The sequence below is a fragment of the Nomascus leucogenys genome, chromosome 12, assembly GCF_006542625.1.
Source record: "Nomascus leucogenys isolate Asia chromosome 12, Asia_NLE_v1, whole genome shotgun sequence".
Taxonomy (NCBI): domain Eukaryota; kingdom Metazoa; phylum Chordata; class Mammalia; order Primates; family Hylobatidae; genus Nomascus; species Nomascus leucogenys.
The window spans coordinates 45,008,241-45,024,818 of NC_044392.1; the positions used below are offsets into that span (position 1 = coordinate 45,008,241).

General features: G+C 49.3%; 1 protein-coding gene and 1 non-coding gene across 9 annotated transcripts in view; one reads left to right on the forward strand and one right to left on the reverse strand.

Moving 5' to 3' along the window:
• Positions 1–1,043: 1,043 nt before the first annotated feature.
• Positions 1,044–1,157, forward strand: LOC115837795. The gene has a single exon (XR_004032845.1). It is a non-coding gene; the product is annotated as a small nucleolar RNA SNORA26 (small nucleolar RNA).
• Positions 1,158–10,020: 8,863 nt separating this feature from the next.
• The window catches only part of SEMA4A (semaphorin 4A), a 30,236-nt gene continuing 23,678 nt past the window's right edge, over positions 10,021–16,578 (reverse strand). For all 8 annotated transcript variants that reach the window (XM_030824228.1, XM_030824230.1, XM_030824229.1 and 5 more), the window contains 5 exons: positions 14,718–14,898; positions 12,805–12,923; positions 12,503–12,660; positions 12,088–12,188; positions 10,021–11,360 (listed from right to left, as the gene is read on the reverse strand). In XM_030824228.1, the coding sequence (XP_030680088.1) occupies positions 10,774–11,360; positions 12,088–12,188; positions 12,503–12,660; positions 12,805–12,923; positions 14,718–14,898 (1,146 nt within the window). In that variant the 3' untranslated portion in view covers positions 10,021–10,773. The remainder of the gene's footprint in view (positions 11,361–12,087; positions 12,189–12,502; positions 12,661–12,804; positions 12,924–14,717; positions 14,899–16,578) is intronic.

The following is a 16,578-nucleotide window of genomic DNA, read 5'->3' on the forward strand; positions in this document are numbered from 1 at the left end:
AATGAGGGGCTAGGAGGCATAGGCTGGAGAGTCAGTTCATTTCAAAGCTGATATCTCTACAACTCAACAACAAAAAGACAAACAACCTGTAGGGTGCAGCCCCACAGGGTTGGTGGGTTTTCTTCTCGTGTGCGGAGACGAGAGAGCGTAGAAATAAAGACACAAGACAAAGAGATAAAAGAAAAGACAGCTGGGCCCGGGGGACCACTACCACCAAGACGTGGAGACCGGTAGTGGCCCCGAATGCCAGGCTGCGCTGATATTTATTGGATACAAGACAAAGGGGCAGGATAAGGAGTGTGAGCCATCTCCAATGATAGGTAAGGCCACATGGGTCACGTGTCCACTGGACAGGGGGCCCTTTCCTGCCTGGCAGCCAAGGCAGAGAGAGAGGAGAAAGAGAGAAACAGCTTACACTACTATTTCTGCTTATCAGAGACTTTTAGTACTTTCACTAATTTGCTACTGCTAACTAAAAGGCAGAGCCAGGTGTACAAGATGGAACATGAAGGCAGACTAGGAGCGTGACCACTGAAGCACAGCATCAGAGGGAGACGGTTAGGCCTCCGGATAACCGCAGGTGGGCCTAACTAATGTCAGGCCTTCCACAAGAGGTGGAAGAGTAGAGTCTTCTCTAAACTCCCCCGGGGGAAAGCGAGACTCCCTTTCCAGGTCCGCTACCGCTAGACCACGGTCCGCTTGGCAACGGCCGTCTTCCCAGACGCTGGCGTTACCGCTAGACCAAGGAGCCCTCTGGTGGCCCTGTCAGGGCATAACAGAAGGCTTACACTTGTTTTCTGGTCACTTCTCACTATGTCTCCTCAGCTCCTATCTCCGTATGGCCTGGTTTTTCCTAGGTTATGATTATAGAGCGAGGATTATTATAATATTGGAATAAAGAATAATTACTATAAACTACAGATTAATGATATTCATATATAATCATATCTAAGATCTATATCTGGTATAACTATTCTTATTTTATATTTTATTATACTGGAACAGCTCGTGTCCTCGGTCTCTTGCCTTGGCACCTGGGTGGCTTGCCGCCTACACAACCAAATTAAAAAATAACACAGAAGGGTAAGGTAAGTCTCCATTAAATCCAGGAAAGAGACTGGAAAACTCCTCTTTGGATCCTGTCTATAGTCACAGGTGAAATAAAAGAAATAAAAGGAAAGAAAAATGGGCAAAAGACTTGAATAGACCTTTCCCCAAAGAAGATATACAAATGGCCAAGAAACACATGAAAAGATGCTCAACATCATTAGTCATTAAGGAAATGCAAACCAAAACTAAGCTGATAAAATGCCACTTCACACCCGCTAGGGTGGCTAAAATTAAAACAAACAAAAAGCAGAAAATGAGCGTTGGTAAGGATGTGGAGAAATTGGAAACCTCGGATATTGCTGGTGGGAATGTAACATGCTACAGCTGCTGTGGAAAACAGTGGCAGTTCCTCAATAAGCTAAACATAAAATTAGCATATGATTCAGCAATTTTACTCCTGGGTATATACCCAATACAACTGTAAACAGACATTCAAACAAAAACTCATACACAAATGTTTATTTTTAGCAGCACTATTCACAATTGCCAAAAGTAGAAACAACCCAAATGTCCATCAACCCAGGAATGGGTAAACAAAATGTGGTATATTTATACAGTGGAATAGTATTAAGCAATAAAAAGGAATGAATGTATGCTACAACATAGATGAACCTTGAAACCATTAAGCTAAGTGAAATAAACCAGATACAAAGGCCACATATTATGTAATCCTATTTATTTGAAATAACCAGAATAGACAAATCAATAGAGACAAAAAGCAGATTAGTGGATAAGTGATTGCCGGGAGTCTGGAGATTGAGGGAGAGGATGGAAAGTAACTAATGGGTTCAGGGTTTCCTTTTGGGCAATGAAAATGTTCTAGAACTAGGTAGTGGTGATGGTTGCACAGTATTGTGTATGTATTAATGTTATTAATAGTAAATTTTATGTTGTGTTTTACTATTTTTATTTTTGTTTATTTATTTTTTTGGAGACAGAGTCTCACTCTGTCTCCCAGGCCGGAGTGCAGTGGCATGATCTTGGCTCACTGCAATCTCTGCCTCGTGGGTTCAAGTGATTCTCCTGCCTCAGCCTCCCGAGTAGCTGGGATTACAGACATCAGCCACTGTGCCCGGCTAATTGTTTGTATTTTTAGTAGAGATGGGGTTTCACCATGTTGGCCAGGCTGTTCTCAAACTCCTGACCTCAGGTGATCCACCTGCCTCAGCCTCCCAAAGTGCTGGGATTACAGGCATGAGCCACCGTGCTGGGCCTACTATTTTTAAAAACTGATATTTCTAGGATGGGTCCCTCCTCCTAAACTCCAGACTTATTTATAACTGCCTTAAAATATCTAATGGACATTTCAATCTTAGTGTGATGGTTAGTTTTCTATCAATTTGGCTAGGTTATACTACCTTTTGATTCAATCAAACACTAATATAGGCCAGGCATGGTGGCTCACACCTGTAATCTCAGCACTTTGGGAGGCAGAGGCGGGCGGATCACTTGAGGAGTTCGAGAGCAGCCTGGCCAACATGGGGAAACCCTGTCTCTACTAAAAAGAAAAAAATACAAAAATTAGCCGGGCGTGGTGGCACGTGCCTGTAGTCCCAGCTACTTGAGAGGCTGAGGCATGAGAATCACTTGAACCAGAGAGTATAGGTTGCAGTGAGCCCAGATTGTGCCACTGTACTCTAGCCTGGGCAATAGAAGGAGACTCTGTCTCAAAAACCAAACAAACAAAAACCCCACTAATCTGGATGTTGCTATAAAGGTTATTTTGCTGGCACAGATAACATCTAGTCTGCTGACTATAAGTAAAGGAGATTGCCTCAATAATGTGGGTGGGTCTCATCTAATCATTTGAAAAGCCTGAAGAGCAAAACCGAGGTTTCCCTGGGGAAGAAATTCTGCATTAAGACTGTAACATCACCTCCTGCCCCCAGAGTTCCCAGCCTGCAGGCTTGCCCTACAGATTTCAGACTTGCCAGCTCCTACAATCAACTAGCCAGTTCCTTGAAAAAAGAAAAAGAAATATGCAGGCCAGGCACAGTGGCTCATGCCTGTAATCCCAGCACTTTGGGAGGCCAAGATGGACAGATCACTTGAGGTCGGGAGTTCAAGACCAGCCTGGTCATCATGGCGCAACCCTGTCTCTACTAAAAATACAAAAATTAGCTGGGCATGGTGGCGTGCACCTGTAATCTCAGCTACTCGAGAGGCTGAGACATGAGAATTGCTTGAACATGGGAGGCAGAGGTTGCAGTGAGCTGAGATCATGCCACTGCACTCCAGCTTGGGTGATGACACGAGACTCTGTCTCAAAAAAAAAAAAAGAAAAACTGTGTATATGTATATAAATGCTCTGTATATAGAATATATATTCTCTATATACATATTTTACATATTATTTATAATGTATTTTTATATATTATAAATTTTATGTATTGTAGGAGAGTGGTCAGGGTGGTGGGAGAAATTACAGGGAAAGACACAAACCTTCTTGGAAGGCCGGGAGGTTTTGCAAAAGCTTCCAAAGAAAATTTGGCTGAAGGCAGCCAAATTCTCTTATCCAGAGCCTGAGGGCAAAGGGTAGATAACAAGGGAATGTAAAGGAACTTATCTAGATAAATTTGTTTACTCCTGTCTCCAGAAACCAACCTTTGATCATTTGCGCACAGGACTGGTCTCTACTTGGGGGGTCGACAATGTTTATTACCCACAAATTGTGTTTGCTCCAAGCCCTTGTCATTAAATCTGTGCTAAATAGGCCGGGCACAGTGGCTCACGCCTGTAATCCCAGCACTTTGGGAAGCCGAGGTGGGCGGATCACAAGATCAGGAGATCGAGACCATCCTGGCTAACATAGTGAAACCCGTCTTTCCTAAAAATACAAAAAAAAAAAAAAAAAAAAAGAAAGAAAAGAAAAGAAAATTAGCCAGGCGTGGTGGTGGGTGCCTGTAGTCTCAGCTACTTGGGAGGCTGAGGCAGGAGAATGGCGTGAACCCAGGAGGCGGAGCTTGCAGTGAGCTGAGATCGCGCCACTGCACTCCAGCCTGAGCGACAGAGCGAGACTCCATCTGAAAAAAAAAAAAAAAAAAAAAAAAAAAAAAAATCTGTACTAAATAAATGCATTACCGAGCCGGGCGCGGTGGCTCATGCTTGTAATCCCAGCACTTTGGGAGGCCGAGGCGGGTGGATCACGAGGTCAGGAGATGGAGACCACGGTGAAACCCCGTCTCTACTAAAAATACAAAAAATTAGCCGGGCGTGGTGGCGGGCGCCTGTAGTCCCAGCTACTCGGAGAGGGTGAAGCAGGAGAATGGCGTGAACCAGGGAGGCGGAGCTTGCAGTGAGCCGAGATCGCGCCACTGCCCTCCAGCCTGGGTGACAGAGCGAGACTCCGTCTCAAAAAAATAAAAAAATAAAAAAAAAATGCATTACCGGCTTAGGGGGGCTGTGAATTCACTGGATACCCGTGTCTGAGTACTCCTTTCATTCATTGCTCGGCCAGAGTCTGTGGGACAGACTTGGCAACATATATATAAAATCTACTTGTGGCCAGGCGCGGTGGCTCACGCCTGTAATCCCAGCACCTTGGGAGGTCAAGGTGGGCGGATCACGAGGTCAGGAGTTCAAGACCAGCCTGGCCAAGATGGTGAAACCCCATCTCTATTAAGAATAAAAAAATTAGCCCGGCGTGGTGGCACATGCCTGTAATCCTAGCTACTCAGGAGGCTGACACAGAGAATTGCTTAAACCCGGGAGGCAGAGATTGCAGTGAGCGAGATTGTGCCATTGCACTCCAGCCTGAGCAACAGAGTGAGGCTCTGTCAGGCCGGGTGCGGTGGCTCACGCTTGTAATCCTAGCACTTTGGGAGGCCGAGGCGGGCAGATCACGAGGTCAGGAGATCGAGACCACGGTGAAACCCCGTCTCTACTAAAAACACAAAAAAATTAGCCGGGCGTGGTGGCGGGCGCCTGTAGTCCCAGCTACTCGGAGAGGCTGAGGCAGGAGAATTGCCTGAACCCGGGAGGCGGAGCTTGCAGTGAGCCGAGATTGTGCCGCTGCACTCCAGCCTGGGCCACAGAGCAAGACTCCGTCTCAAAACAAAAACAAAAACAAAAACAAAACAACAACAACAACAACAAAAAAAAACAGAGTGAGGCTCTATCTCAAAAAAAAAAAAGAAAAAAAAATCACTTGTTCTGTTTCTTCGAATAACCCAGACTGATACTTAGCATCAATGGAATCCTGTTCTCCCAAATCTCAGCTATCTGCTGTCTTCATCTCAGTTTATTAGCAACACCATCTTCCACTTGACCGTGCCAAAAATATGAAAGTCACCCTTTGACTGGTCTCTTTTGCTCACACCCCATGTGCAATGTATCATCAAATACCATTAGCTTTATCTTAAAAATATGTCTACTGGTCAGGCGCGGTAGCTCACGCCTGTAATCCCAGCACTTTGGGAGGTCGAGGCAGGCGAATCACAAGGTCAGGACTTCGAGACCAGCCTGACCAACATGGTGAAACCCTGTCTCACACACACACACACACACACACACACACACAAATTAGCCAGGTGTGATGGCGTGCACCTGTAATCCCAGCTACTCAGGAGGCTGAGGCAGGAAAATTGATTGAACCCGGGAGACAGAGGTTGCAGTGAGCCAAGATCACACCACTGCACTACAGCCAGGGTGACAGAGCAAGACTCCATCTCAAGAAAAAAAAGAATGGAAAAAAAAATCTACTTTGGGAGGCTGAAGTGAGAGGATTGCTTCAAGACCAGCCTCAGAAACATAGTGAGAACCCCACCTCTAAAAAAAAAAAAAAAAAAAAAAAGTCCGGGCGCCGTGGCTCACACCTGTAATCCCAGCACTTTGGGAGGCCAATGTGGGCAGATCACCTGAGGAGTTCGAGACCAGCCTGGCCAACATGGCGAAACTCTGTCTCTATTAAAAATACAAAAATTAGCCAGGCATGGTGGCAGGTGCCTGTAATCCCAGCTATTCAGGAGGCTGAGCCAGGAGAATCACTTGAACCTGGGAGGCAGAGGTTGCAGGGAGCCAAGATCACGCCACTGCAGCACTCCAGCCTAGGCGACAGAGTGGGGACTCCATCTCAAAAAAGAAAAAAAAAAGGCAGGCAATGTGGCTCATGCCTGTAATCCCAGCACTTTGGGAGGCCAAGGAGTGAGGATTGCTTAAGTCCAGGAGTTCAAGAACAGCCTGGGAAACATAGTAAGATCCTGTCTCTACAAAAAATAAAAAACTGGGCACGGTGGCTCACGCCTGTAATCCCAGCACTTTGGGAGGCCAAGGCGGGCGGATCACTTGAGGTCGGGAGTTCAAGAACAGCCTGACCAACATGAAGAAACCCCGTCTCTACTAAAAAAAAATACACAAATTAGCCGGGCGTGTTGGCGCATGCCTGTAATCCCAGCTACCTGGGAGGCTGAGGCAGGAGAATCACTTGAACCTGGGAGGCAGAGGTTGCAGTGAGCCGAGATCGCGCCATTGCACTCCAGCCTGGGCAACAGGAGTGAAACTCCGTCTCAAATAAATAAATAAATAAATAAATATAAAAAATTAGCCAGGCATGACAGCACCTGCCTATAGTCCCACCCACTTGGGAGGCTAAGCAGGAAGCTCACTTGAGCTCAAGAGGTTGAGGGTGCTGTGAGCTACAATTGAGCCACTGCACTGCAGCCTGGGCAACGGAGTGAGACCCTGTCTCAGAAAAAAAAAAAAAAATTGTAGACACCCTTCCTACTCCCAAACTGCTTTCCCCAGATCCATTTTTTCTCTATAGTACATCATCATCTAATGTACCCTACCTAGCTTACTTATTTATACAGTTGAACCTTGACCAACATGAGTTTTAATTACGTAAGTCCTTTTTTTTTTTTTTTTTTTTTTTGAGACGGAGTCTCGCTCGGTCGCCCAGGCTGGAGTGCAGTGGCGCGATCTCGGCTCACTGCAAGCTCCACCTCCCGGGTTCACACCATTCTCCTGCCTCAGCCTCCCGTGTAGCTGGGACTACAGGCGCCCGCCACCACGCCCGGCTAATTTTTTGTACTTTTTAGTAGAGACGGGGTTTCACTGTGTTAGCCAGGATGGTCTCGATCTCCTGACCTTGTGATCCGCCCGCCTCGGCCTCCCAAAGTGCTGAGATTACAGGCGTGAGCCACCGCGCCCAGCCACGTAAGTCCATTTTAAAGTAGATTTTTTTTTTTTTTTGAGATAGAGTCTTGCTCTATCACCCAGGCTGGAGTGCAGTGGCGTGATCTTGGCTCACTGCAACCTCCGCCTCCCAGGTTCAAGCAATTCTCCTGCCTCAGCCTCTTAAGTAGCTGGGATTATAGGCATGTGCTACCACACCTGGCTAATTTTTGTGTTTTTAGTAGAGACGGGGTTTCACCGTGTTGGCCAGGCTGGTCTTGAACTCCTGACCTCAGGTGATCTGCCCACCTCGGCCTCCCAAAGTGCTAGGATTACAGGCGTGAGCCACTGCGCCCGGCTTAAGCAGATTTTCTACTGCCTCTGCCCTGAGACAGCAGGACCAACCCCCTCCTCTTTCTCCTTCTCCTCAGACTACTCGGCCAACATTTGTGATGATCTATTTCCACTTAATGAATAGTAAATATATTTTATTTTTCATATTATTATTATTTTTTTTAGAGACAGGGGATTACTCTGTTGCCCCAGCTGGATTGCAGTGGCATGATCATAGTTCACTGCAGCCTCAAATTCCTGGGCTGAAACAATCCTCTCACCTCAGCCTCCTGAGTAGCTGGGACTATGGGCATGGGCTACCTACCATATCCGGCTTATATACATATATATATAGGTAGAGATGGCTAAGAAGGGTTGGGGGTGGGCATGGTGGCTCATTCCTGTAATCCCAGCATTTAGGGAGGCTGAGGGAGGGGTGTTGCTTGAGGACAGGAATTTGGGACAGCCTGGGCAATATAGCGAGACCCCATCTCTAAAAAAAAAAAATATAGCCAGGTGTGGTGGCATGTGCCTGTAGTCCTAACTACTCAGGAGGCTGAGGCAGGAGAATCCCTTAAGCCCAGGAGTATGAGGCTGCAGTGAGCTAGGATCACGCCATTGCACTCCAGACTGGGTGACAGTCAGACTCCGTCTCTAATTTAAAAAAATAAATATACACTTGTTAGGCTGGGCGCAGTGGCTCACACCTGTAATCCCAGCACTTTGGGAGGCCGAGGCGGGCGGATCAGCTGAGTCCAGGAGTTCCAGACCCACCTGACCAACATGGGGAAAGCACGTTTCTACTAAAAATACAAAAATTAGCTGGGTGTGGTGGCAGGCGCCTGTAGTCCCAGCTACTCAGGAGGCTGAGGCAGGAGAATCGCTTGAACCCGGGAGGCAGAGGCTGCAGTGATCTGAGATTGTGCCACTGCACTCCAGCCTGGGCAAAAGAGCAAGACTCTGTTTCAAAAAAAAAAAAAAAAATATATATATATATATATATATATACACACACATATACACACAGTGGCGCAATCTCAGCTCACTGCAGACTCCACCTCCTGGGTTCAAGTTACTCTCTTACCTTAGCCTCCAGAGTAGCTGGGACTACAGGTGCCTGCCACCACGCCTGGCTAATTTTTTGCACTTTTAGTAGAAATTGGGTCTCGCTATGTTGGCCAGGCTGGTCTTGAACTCCTGACCTCAGGTGATCCACCCGCCTTGGTCTCCCAAAATGCTGAGATTACAGGTGTGATCCACTGTGCCAGGCCTTTTTTTTTTTTTTTTTTTTTTAATGGCTAAGGGGGTACATTGTATTTTTTTTAACCAAGATTTAAATTAAAAAAAAATTTAAGAACCCACAATAGAAGAAAATTGTGAGAATGGGGTGGTCAATATGTGAGGGGTATACACACACCAAGGTCAAATTTGGCATTAGGGGTTTATGGGTAGTCTTGGAGAGAGCCATTTGAGCAGAAAGGTTGGGAAAGAAGCCAGACCTCAGGGGATTGGAGAGAGCTCAGGCGACACTGGAGGGAGGTGGGGGCAGCCAGAATGGACCCACTCCCATGTTTGGTGGTACCAGGAAAAAGAGACTGAGTGGGGGTGATGTGAATGGATGGAGTTTGGGGAAAGATTCGTGTTTTGTTGTTTTTTTATGTACAGAACGCCTGAACACACCTGTATGTGGGAGAGAAGAGATGAAAGATGAGGAAGTGGGTAAAGCGAGTGGGGATGCTGGAGGTCACATGGTTAGAGAACAGATCCCTGGCAGTGATGGGGGGAGAGATGTGCTGGTTAGTCTTGGTGGAAGAGGGACCTGTGCCTTTGTGACAGAGGGGAGAGGAGGAAGGTGGTGTGGAGGTGTGGACAGAGCATTATCAGATACTGAGAAAGATGTGGCCAGGATGGGGGTGGATGCACAGTCTTTCTATAAATTTGTCTACCGACAGTTGAAGCCAACTGCTGCAGTGGGGAAGCGGGGCTGAATTGGAGTCACGAGAAGTGTGGGAGAGCTGTGGACAGCAACTGTGGGGGCCGCAGCAGGGGAGTTAGTGATGGATGAGGTATCGCCTGTCTAGCAGACGGATACAAGCTGAGCCCACCAACCTGTGGTTGGCCCAAAAGGCAAAAGTTTGCAGCACCCTCCAGCAATGCTCAGAGTGGAGGAAAGTGCTGTGGGCTAGTTCTGGGTGGGCTGGTTCTGGGTGGGGAGCTAGCAGGGCAGAGGAGGTAGTCTGGAGTTGGAGAGAACAATCCCCCCACAAACCTAGTCCTCCTCCCAACTGATGTGCTTGGACTGCTTGCTCCCTTCACATCCCAGCAATTCTCTGCCGGAGCACTCTGCTCCAACAAACACAGCACCCATAAGCTTTATATTATTTTTAATAAAACACAGCACCCATAAGCTTTATATTTTTAATAAAACACAGCACCCATAAGCTTTATATTTTTAATAAAACACAGCATACATAAGCTTTATATTTTTAATAAAAAATAAACAGTCTCTGACAAGCAGTTTTCTGAATCCCAAAACAAAGGAAAAGGGAGGGGGAGAGGTCAAGGGGTCAGCTAGGGTAAAGGAGTGAACAAGGCTCAGATTACCCCTGCCATTCTGCCAGGGCAGAAGGGATCACAGTCTGCCCCAACTGAAGCAAGAAGAAAAGTGGTCAGACTTCAGGAAAGACTTCCTGGGAGTCAGCGGTGCATGATTGGTAAGGGAAGCAGGAGGGAGCAGATCCCTGCATGACCCTGGGAGAAGCGAGTGTTGGTGTCCAAAGTGGCAGCTTCAGAGTGGAGTTTCCAGGAGTGGCATGTTAGCATATGGTTGTTTAGATGTTTGGTGTTCATTACCATAGGGTCCTGGGACAGGCAGATTTTTTAGGGTCTCTTGGAACACTGTGTTTCTGGAGGGTCCCTGGAATGGCCAGAGCTGAAGGATCCTCTCCAGGTTCCTCAATATCAGTGTAGGAGCAGGTCTGGGGGTGGCCCCCACCCCGTTAGAGAGCTCATGTGCTTGGTAGAAGGGAGTCCCATAGGGGAGGCAGACTGCTGTGCATCACCCTGCTGAGTGCCATCAGTGTTGCAGAGTAGCAGAAGCTCCTCTCAGGGGAGAAAGGTGGTCTTTTGTGCTGCTCTCATCCTCGTCAGGGCTGTATTGGGGCCACCCAGCCAGCATGGCCAGGTGCCTGCCCTGCAGCCCCAGCCTGTGCCTAGAGTTTAATCAGTGCCTAGGCAGTTGTTGTCAGCGTCCACATCACTGGCAGAGGTCCTGCATTCCTTGGGAGACTGGAGGTGTTGCTCTCTGCTCAACGGGGCCTTCTCCCCAGGGCGCAGGGTCTCACAGCCCTGAACCTTGCCCCGAGCCCGAAGTGCTCTCAATGGGGAGGCTAGGAGGATGATGAGGGCTCCTGAAAGCACTAAGGCGAAGAGGACAGTGACAGTGACAAAGTGGGGCCAGTAGGACTGCTGGGCAGCCAGGGCGGCCCCACCACTGACCCTAGTCAATGGGACCTTCACGTGCTCCCGGGGGATGCCTGCCAGTTCAGGATCCAGGGCCAGGGTCTGGTCCTGGCTGTCTACCCAGTAGGAGATCACAGGGTATGAAAAGCCATTCTCTGTTGCCCAGCACTGGTAGAGACCCCCAACTCCATCCTGCACTATCAGCAAGAGGGAGCCATTGTAGACAGTGGAAGAGGCTTCTGGGACTGCTGCTGGGCCGTGACTCCAATAGTAAGAGGCCAAGGCTGACAGGTGGGGGCAGGGGAGCTCCAGGATGGAGTTGGGGACAGCCAGGACTTCTTTAACTGTAGGAGAAAGAAAGGAGCAAAAGGGTTAAGGGAGAAGTGAAGGATGACAGGAGAGAGTCTCTAACCTATCTTTGGACCCCAACCCTCTTTTTTTTTTTTTGAGGCAGGGTCTGGCTCTCTTGTGCAGGCTGGAGTGCAGTGGCGCAACCTCAGCTCACTGCGACCTCTGCCTCCTGGGCTCAAGGCATCCTTCCACCCCAGTCTCCCGAGTAGCTGGGACTACAGGCATGTGTTTCCACGCCTGGTTAATTTTTGTAGAGATGGGGTTTTACCATGTTGGCCAGGCTGGTCTCAAACTCATGAGCTCAAACAATGGTAGAAGGGAGTCCCGCTTCAGCCTCCCAAAGTGCTGGGATTACAGGAGTGAGCCACTGAGCCTGGCCTGGACCCTAACTCTTATCTCCAACTTCCATTTCAACTCCCAAACTCAAATTTCACTCCTCCTTAATCTCCAGTGTGGACCCCAAACTAAGCCGCAGTCCACCTAACTCCAACTCTGACACCAAAATCAACTGCAACCTCAATCCTGAATCCCAGCTTGGCCTCCAGCTCAGAATTCCTATCCCTCTTCCCTATAGCCAGGACCCAAATCCATCCCAACTCGGGTGTTCAGATCTCAAGCCAGGCAGGTGCTGGGGGAGGAAATTGGAGCAGGAATGCCTACCCCTGCCCAAAAGTCTTCCAGAGCCTTTGCACCTCCCCTGGTGAGTGGTCCCACACTCACTGATTTGTGGGCGGCTCTGAGGCCGAAGGCTCCTGCTCATGGGGCCACTGGCACATGCCCACTCTGGGTTCCCCCGCTCCATGTCCTGCTTCCAGGAGTTCCTAAGAGAGCAGAGAAAGTAAAAATTATCTTTCGAAAGAGCTGAAAGTGGGAAGAGGAAGGAGGAAGGGAGGAAGTGCAGTAGGGAAGAAGGTAGGCCAGGGGAGACTAGGAACAGAGAGAGGAACCCAGAATGGCCAGAGCAGCTTCAAAAAACTGCCTGGAAACTCCATCCATGGAGGAACCCACTGCAGGATGGGAGGACTCTTGGAGTGAATGTGTCAGTAGCCCCTGGAGAGAGGAAGAACAGTAGCAGAAGCTGGCTGAGAAGGGTCCTGGATGGCCATCCAGGCCACCATCCAGGACTGGCACTCACAGGTTGGGGGCAGACAGGAGGCAACAGGTTCGGGACGCAGGGTCCCAGGCACAGTGGGGGTCCCGGGCAAGGACACAGTCCACACAGCTCTCATAGACACTACAGTTGGCTCGGGGCACCCTCCAGACACCTCCTGAGAAGCCTACAAACACTGCACCCTGGAGGAGAGATGGAGATTGTCAGGGAGCCCAGCCACATCTAGTAAAGTCCCAGCACGCTGGTGCAGGCCCAGGGAGCCAGTACAACAGGCCCCCAAGGCCAGCCCCACTGGAAGGCCATTTGATGGTCAGGTCCCTTCCCACCTGGGTGGGGGCCAGCTGCAGGTTGCGAACAGGTTCAGGGTCAGGGAACAGCTGAATCTCTTCCACCAGATGAGCACTGCTGTCCCCACTCACCACAGCCTTGTGGAGCGACCCTGTGGCTATGGGGAGACAGAGAGAGCGGAAGTCATCTCACCTCATCCACAGATCCCTTCCCAACTTCCGGGGGCCTCCCCAGCTGTAAGAAACCTCCTTCTGAGGGTGATATGTACTGGGCACGGGTCAGCCAGACCATTCACCTTCCTCTATGCCATGGAGATGGCAGTCTGCTGTAAATGGCTAAAATCCCTTGGACCCCTGTCCTTCCTTTGCAACTCCCTGACAAAACTTTGTCCCTGGAGAAACCCAGCTATTTCTCCATAGGCATGAAATAGTGGGTGGCTGGGTGCTTCTGTAGAAAATCACATCACCTGCCTCCCTCACTTCCATCAAGTACCTCAGTGAGGTCTACCTGGCCACCCTTTTAACAGGTGCAACCTCCTTACCTGGCATTCCTGATTCCCCCATACACACCTCTACGTGACTCAAATCTCATGATGTGCCACGTAATTTACTTATTCAGGATGCTATTGTCTGTCTCCACCCACTCCACAAAGACTGAGATTTTTGACTGTTTTGTTCTCTGCTGTATATCCAATACATGCACAGCTGATACAGTGCCTAGTAATATGGCCTGAAGGAATGAATAAACTTGACGGATTTCTTCCACTGACCCTCAAGGTTATCCTCCTCAGCCAGGCCCTGCCTGAGCAGTCTGCCTGGGCAGTCTTGTCGCATTCCCTGCTGACTCTGTCTCCCTCTTTCCACAATGGCTATTTTTTTTTTTTAGACAGAGTTTCACTCTTGTCGCCCAGGCTGGAGGGCAGTGGCACAATTTTGGCTCATTGCAAACTCTGCCTCCCGGGTTCAAGTGATTCTCCTGCCTCAACCTCCCGAGTAGCTGGGATTACAGGTGCGTGCCACTACACACTGCTAATTTTTCTGTATTTTTAGTAGAAACGGGTTTCACAATGTTGGCCAGGCTGGTCTCGAACTCTTGACCTCAGGTGATCCACCCGCCTCGGCCTCCCAAAGTCCTGGGATTACAGGCATGAGCCACCTCGCCCAGCCCACAATGGCTATTTGAATCTACCCCTCTCTTCTCAAACCTCCCACCTTTCCTGCCCCCTCACTCCCAGCTCATGACCTTGTGTCCTCCACCTACATAGAGAACACAAAAGCTTCAAATAAGAGCTCCCCCTGAGCCTGCACACCCACCAAGTCACACCCCACTGCTACAGCTTCACTCCTAGCCCAGCTCAGGTGCTGTCTCCCCACCACCCACGGCTGCCCAGTTCAACATGTGTCCTGAACTCTGGCCGCCTGCTCCCGCCACAACTTTACCTGCCACTTATCCCTTCTACCCATCTCTTTGCCATCCCCCTGTCTACTAGATGCTTAGTCCTTCCTGTCTATAAAACAAGAACCCTGGGGGCAAGGAGGGGGAAAAAACAAAACCAAGAACCCCAGCTGCGCCCCACTCCGTGCTCCAGCCACCACCTCCTTCCTCTCTCCCTTCACAGCCGAGCTTCCTGAAGGAGTGATCTCTTCATGTGCGATTTCCAGCTCCCCTCCACCCACTCACCTTTCATTCCTCTAACATAGCTTCCCTCATAAGACACACAAAGACCTCCCTGTCTGCCTTCCCCACCATACGAAGCTCAGAAAGGGTAGGGAGTGGACTGTTTTGCTCCTCTGCTGTATTTCCAGAACCTAGCAGAATGCCAGGCACATAGCAGGTGCTCAGTAAACAGTTGTTGAATGAATAAGTGAATGAACTCAAGGGTTTCCCTCCTCAACCTGGGGGCATCCTCTGCTCTAGTCCTTTGGGGGATGTCCCGGAACTCTTTACTCACTGGTTCCTAGGTACATGACAAGATGGCTGTGCCCATCAAGGCCCTGGGCTGTCTCCACTGCAAGCCGTGTATACTCCACGTCAGATTTCACCAGCAGGGGCGTTCCCACCACCTGCTCATCCATCAGGAAATGGTCCTTCATGAAGGTCAAGGCCTTATCAGAGGAGGGGCCCACTGAGCACTAAAGGAGGAGGGAGGCAGATCAGGTTGGTTTGCCCCTTCCCCTCAGCTCACCCTCCCCCCGACGCCTGCTCTTCTGTCTTCACCCCCTCCGCCATGGCAGTCCTCATTTCAGGGTGGTGGTTAAAGCTCCGACTCTGGAGCTGCCTGGTTGTGCGTCTCAGCCTCTGCATGCCTGAGGTTCCTCAGCTGTGAAGTGGGCCTATTACCAAGACCTGCCTCACAGGCTCGCTGGGAAAATGAAATGCACTAATACATGAAAAATAATTCAAACAGTGCTTGGCATGAAACAAGCACTCAGCAAATGTTAACTGTTATTACTGTTCTCCTCCTTTGCACCTCCAGCAAGGAGGCCTGGCAGCCAGCAGGAAGCAGGACAAAGGCTCCTTATAGGCAAGTACCAAGTTTTATGGCTGGGCGCAGTGGCTCACACCTGTAATCCCAGCACTTTGGGAGGCCTAGGCGGGTGGATCACCTGAGGTCAGGAGTTCGAGACCAGCCTGGCCAACATGGTGAAACCCCGTCTCCACTAAAAATACAAATATTAGCTGGGGGTGGTGGCATGCCTGTAATCACAGCTACTTAGAAGGCTAAGGCAAGAGAATCACTTGAACCCAGAAGGCAGAGGTTGCAGGGAGCCGACATTGTGCCACTGCACTCCAACCTGGGCGACAGAGACAGACTCCGTCATAAATAAATAAATAAATAGCCAGGCGTGGTGGCTCACTCCTGTAATCCCAGCACTTTGGGAGGCTGAGGCGGGCGGATCACGAGGTCAGGAGATTGAGAACATCCTGGCTAACATGGTGAAACCCCGTCTCTACTAAAAATAAAAAAAAATCACCTCGGTGTGGTGGCGGGTGCCTGTAGTCCCAGCTACTCGGGAGGGCAAGACAGGAGAATCGCTTGAACCCAGGAGGCAGAGGTTGCAGTGAGCTGAGATTGTGCCACTGCACTCCAGCTTGGGCAACAGAGTGAGACTCGGTCTCAAAAACAAAATAAATAAATTAATTAATTAATTTAAAAAATACAAAAATTAGCCAAGCATGGTGGCAGGCACCTGTAATCCCAGCTACTCAGGAACCTGAGGCAGAAGAATTACTTGAACACGGGAGGCGGAGGTTGCAGTGACCCAAGATTGTGCCACTGTACTCTGGCCTGGGCAACTGAGTTAAACTGCGTCTCAAAAAAGAAATTTAAAAAAGGACCAAGTTTTATTCATGTCTGTATTTCCCGGCATAGCACAGGATCTGGCACACAGTTGGTGCTCAATAAATGTTTGCTGAGTCAATGACTGAATTAATGTCACAGAAAGGGGTGGTGTAGCACGGAGCATTTCTCATCACGGTTTTGCACGATCTTGCTGCATGACTCTGGGAGAATCCCTTCTCCATTCTGAGCCTCCTTTTTCTCACCCATAAAATGAGGGGGTTGGACCAACTGTTCTCTAAAGGCCCTGCTAATATGAGGATGCTATGGCTCTGGGACATCTGTGTCCTGATCTTCAGTCAGGATCCTTGCTCTCCAAGAGCACTGTCTTAGGGCCAGCCCCAACTCTGTCACCTATAAGCTGTGTCCTTAGACAAGCTGTTTCACCTCTCTGACCTTCAACCTCCTCATCTGCAAAATAAGGTAATAACATCTACATCTCATTTTGATGCCAGAATGAGCACGTGCACCT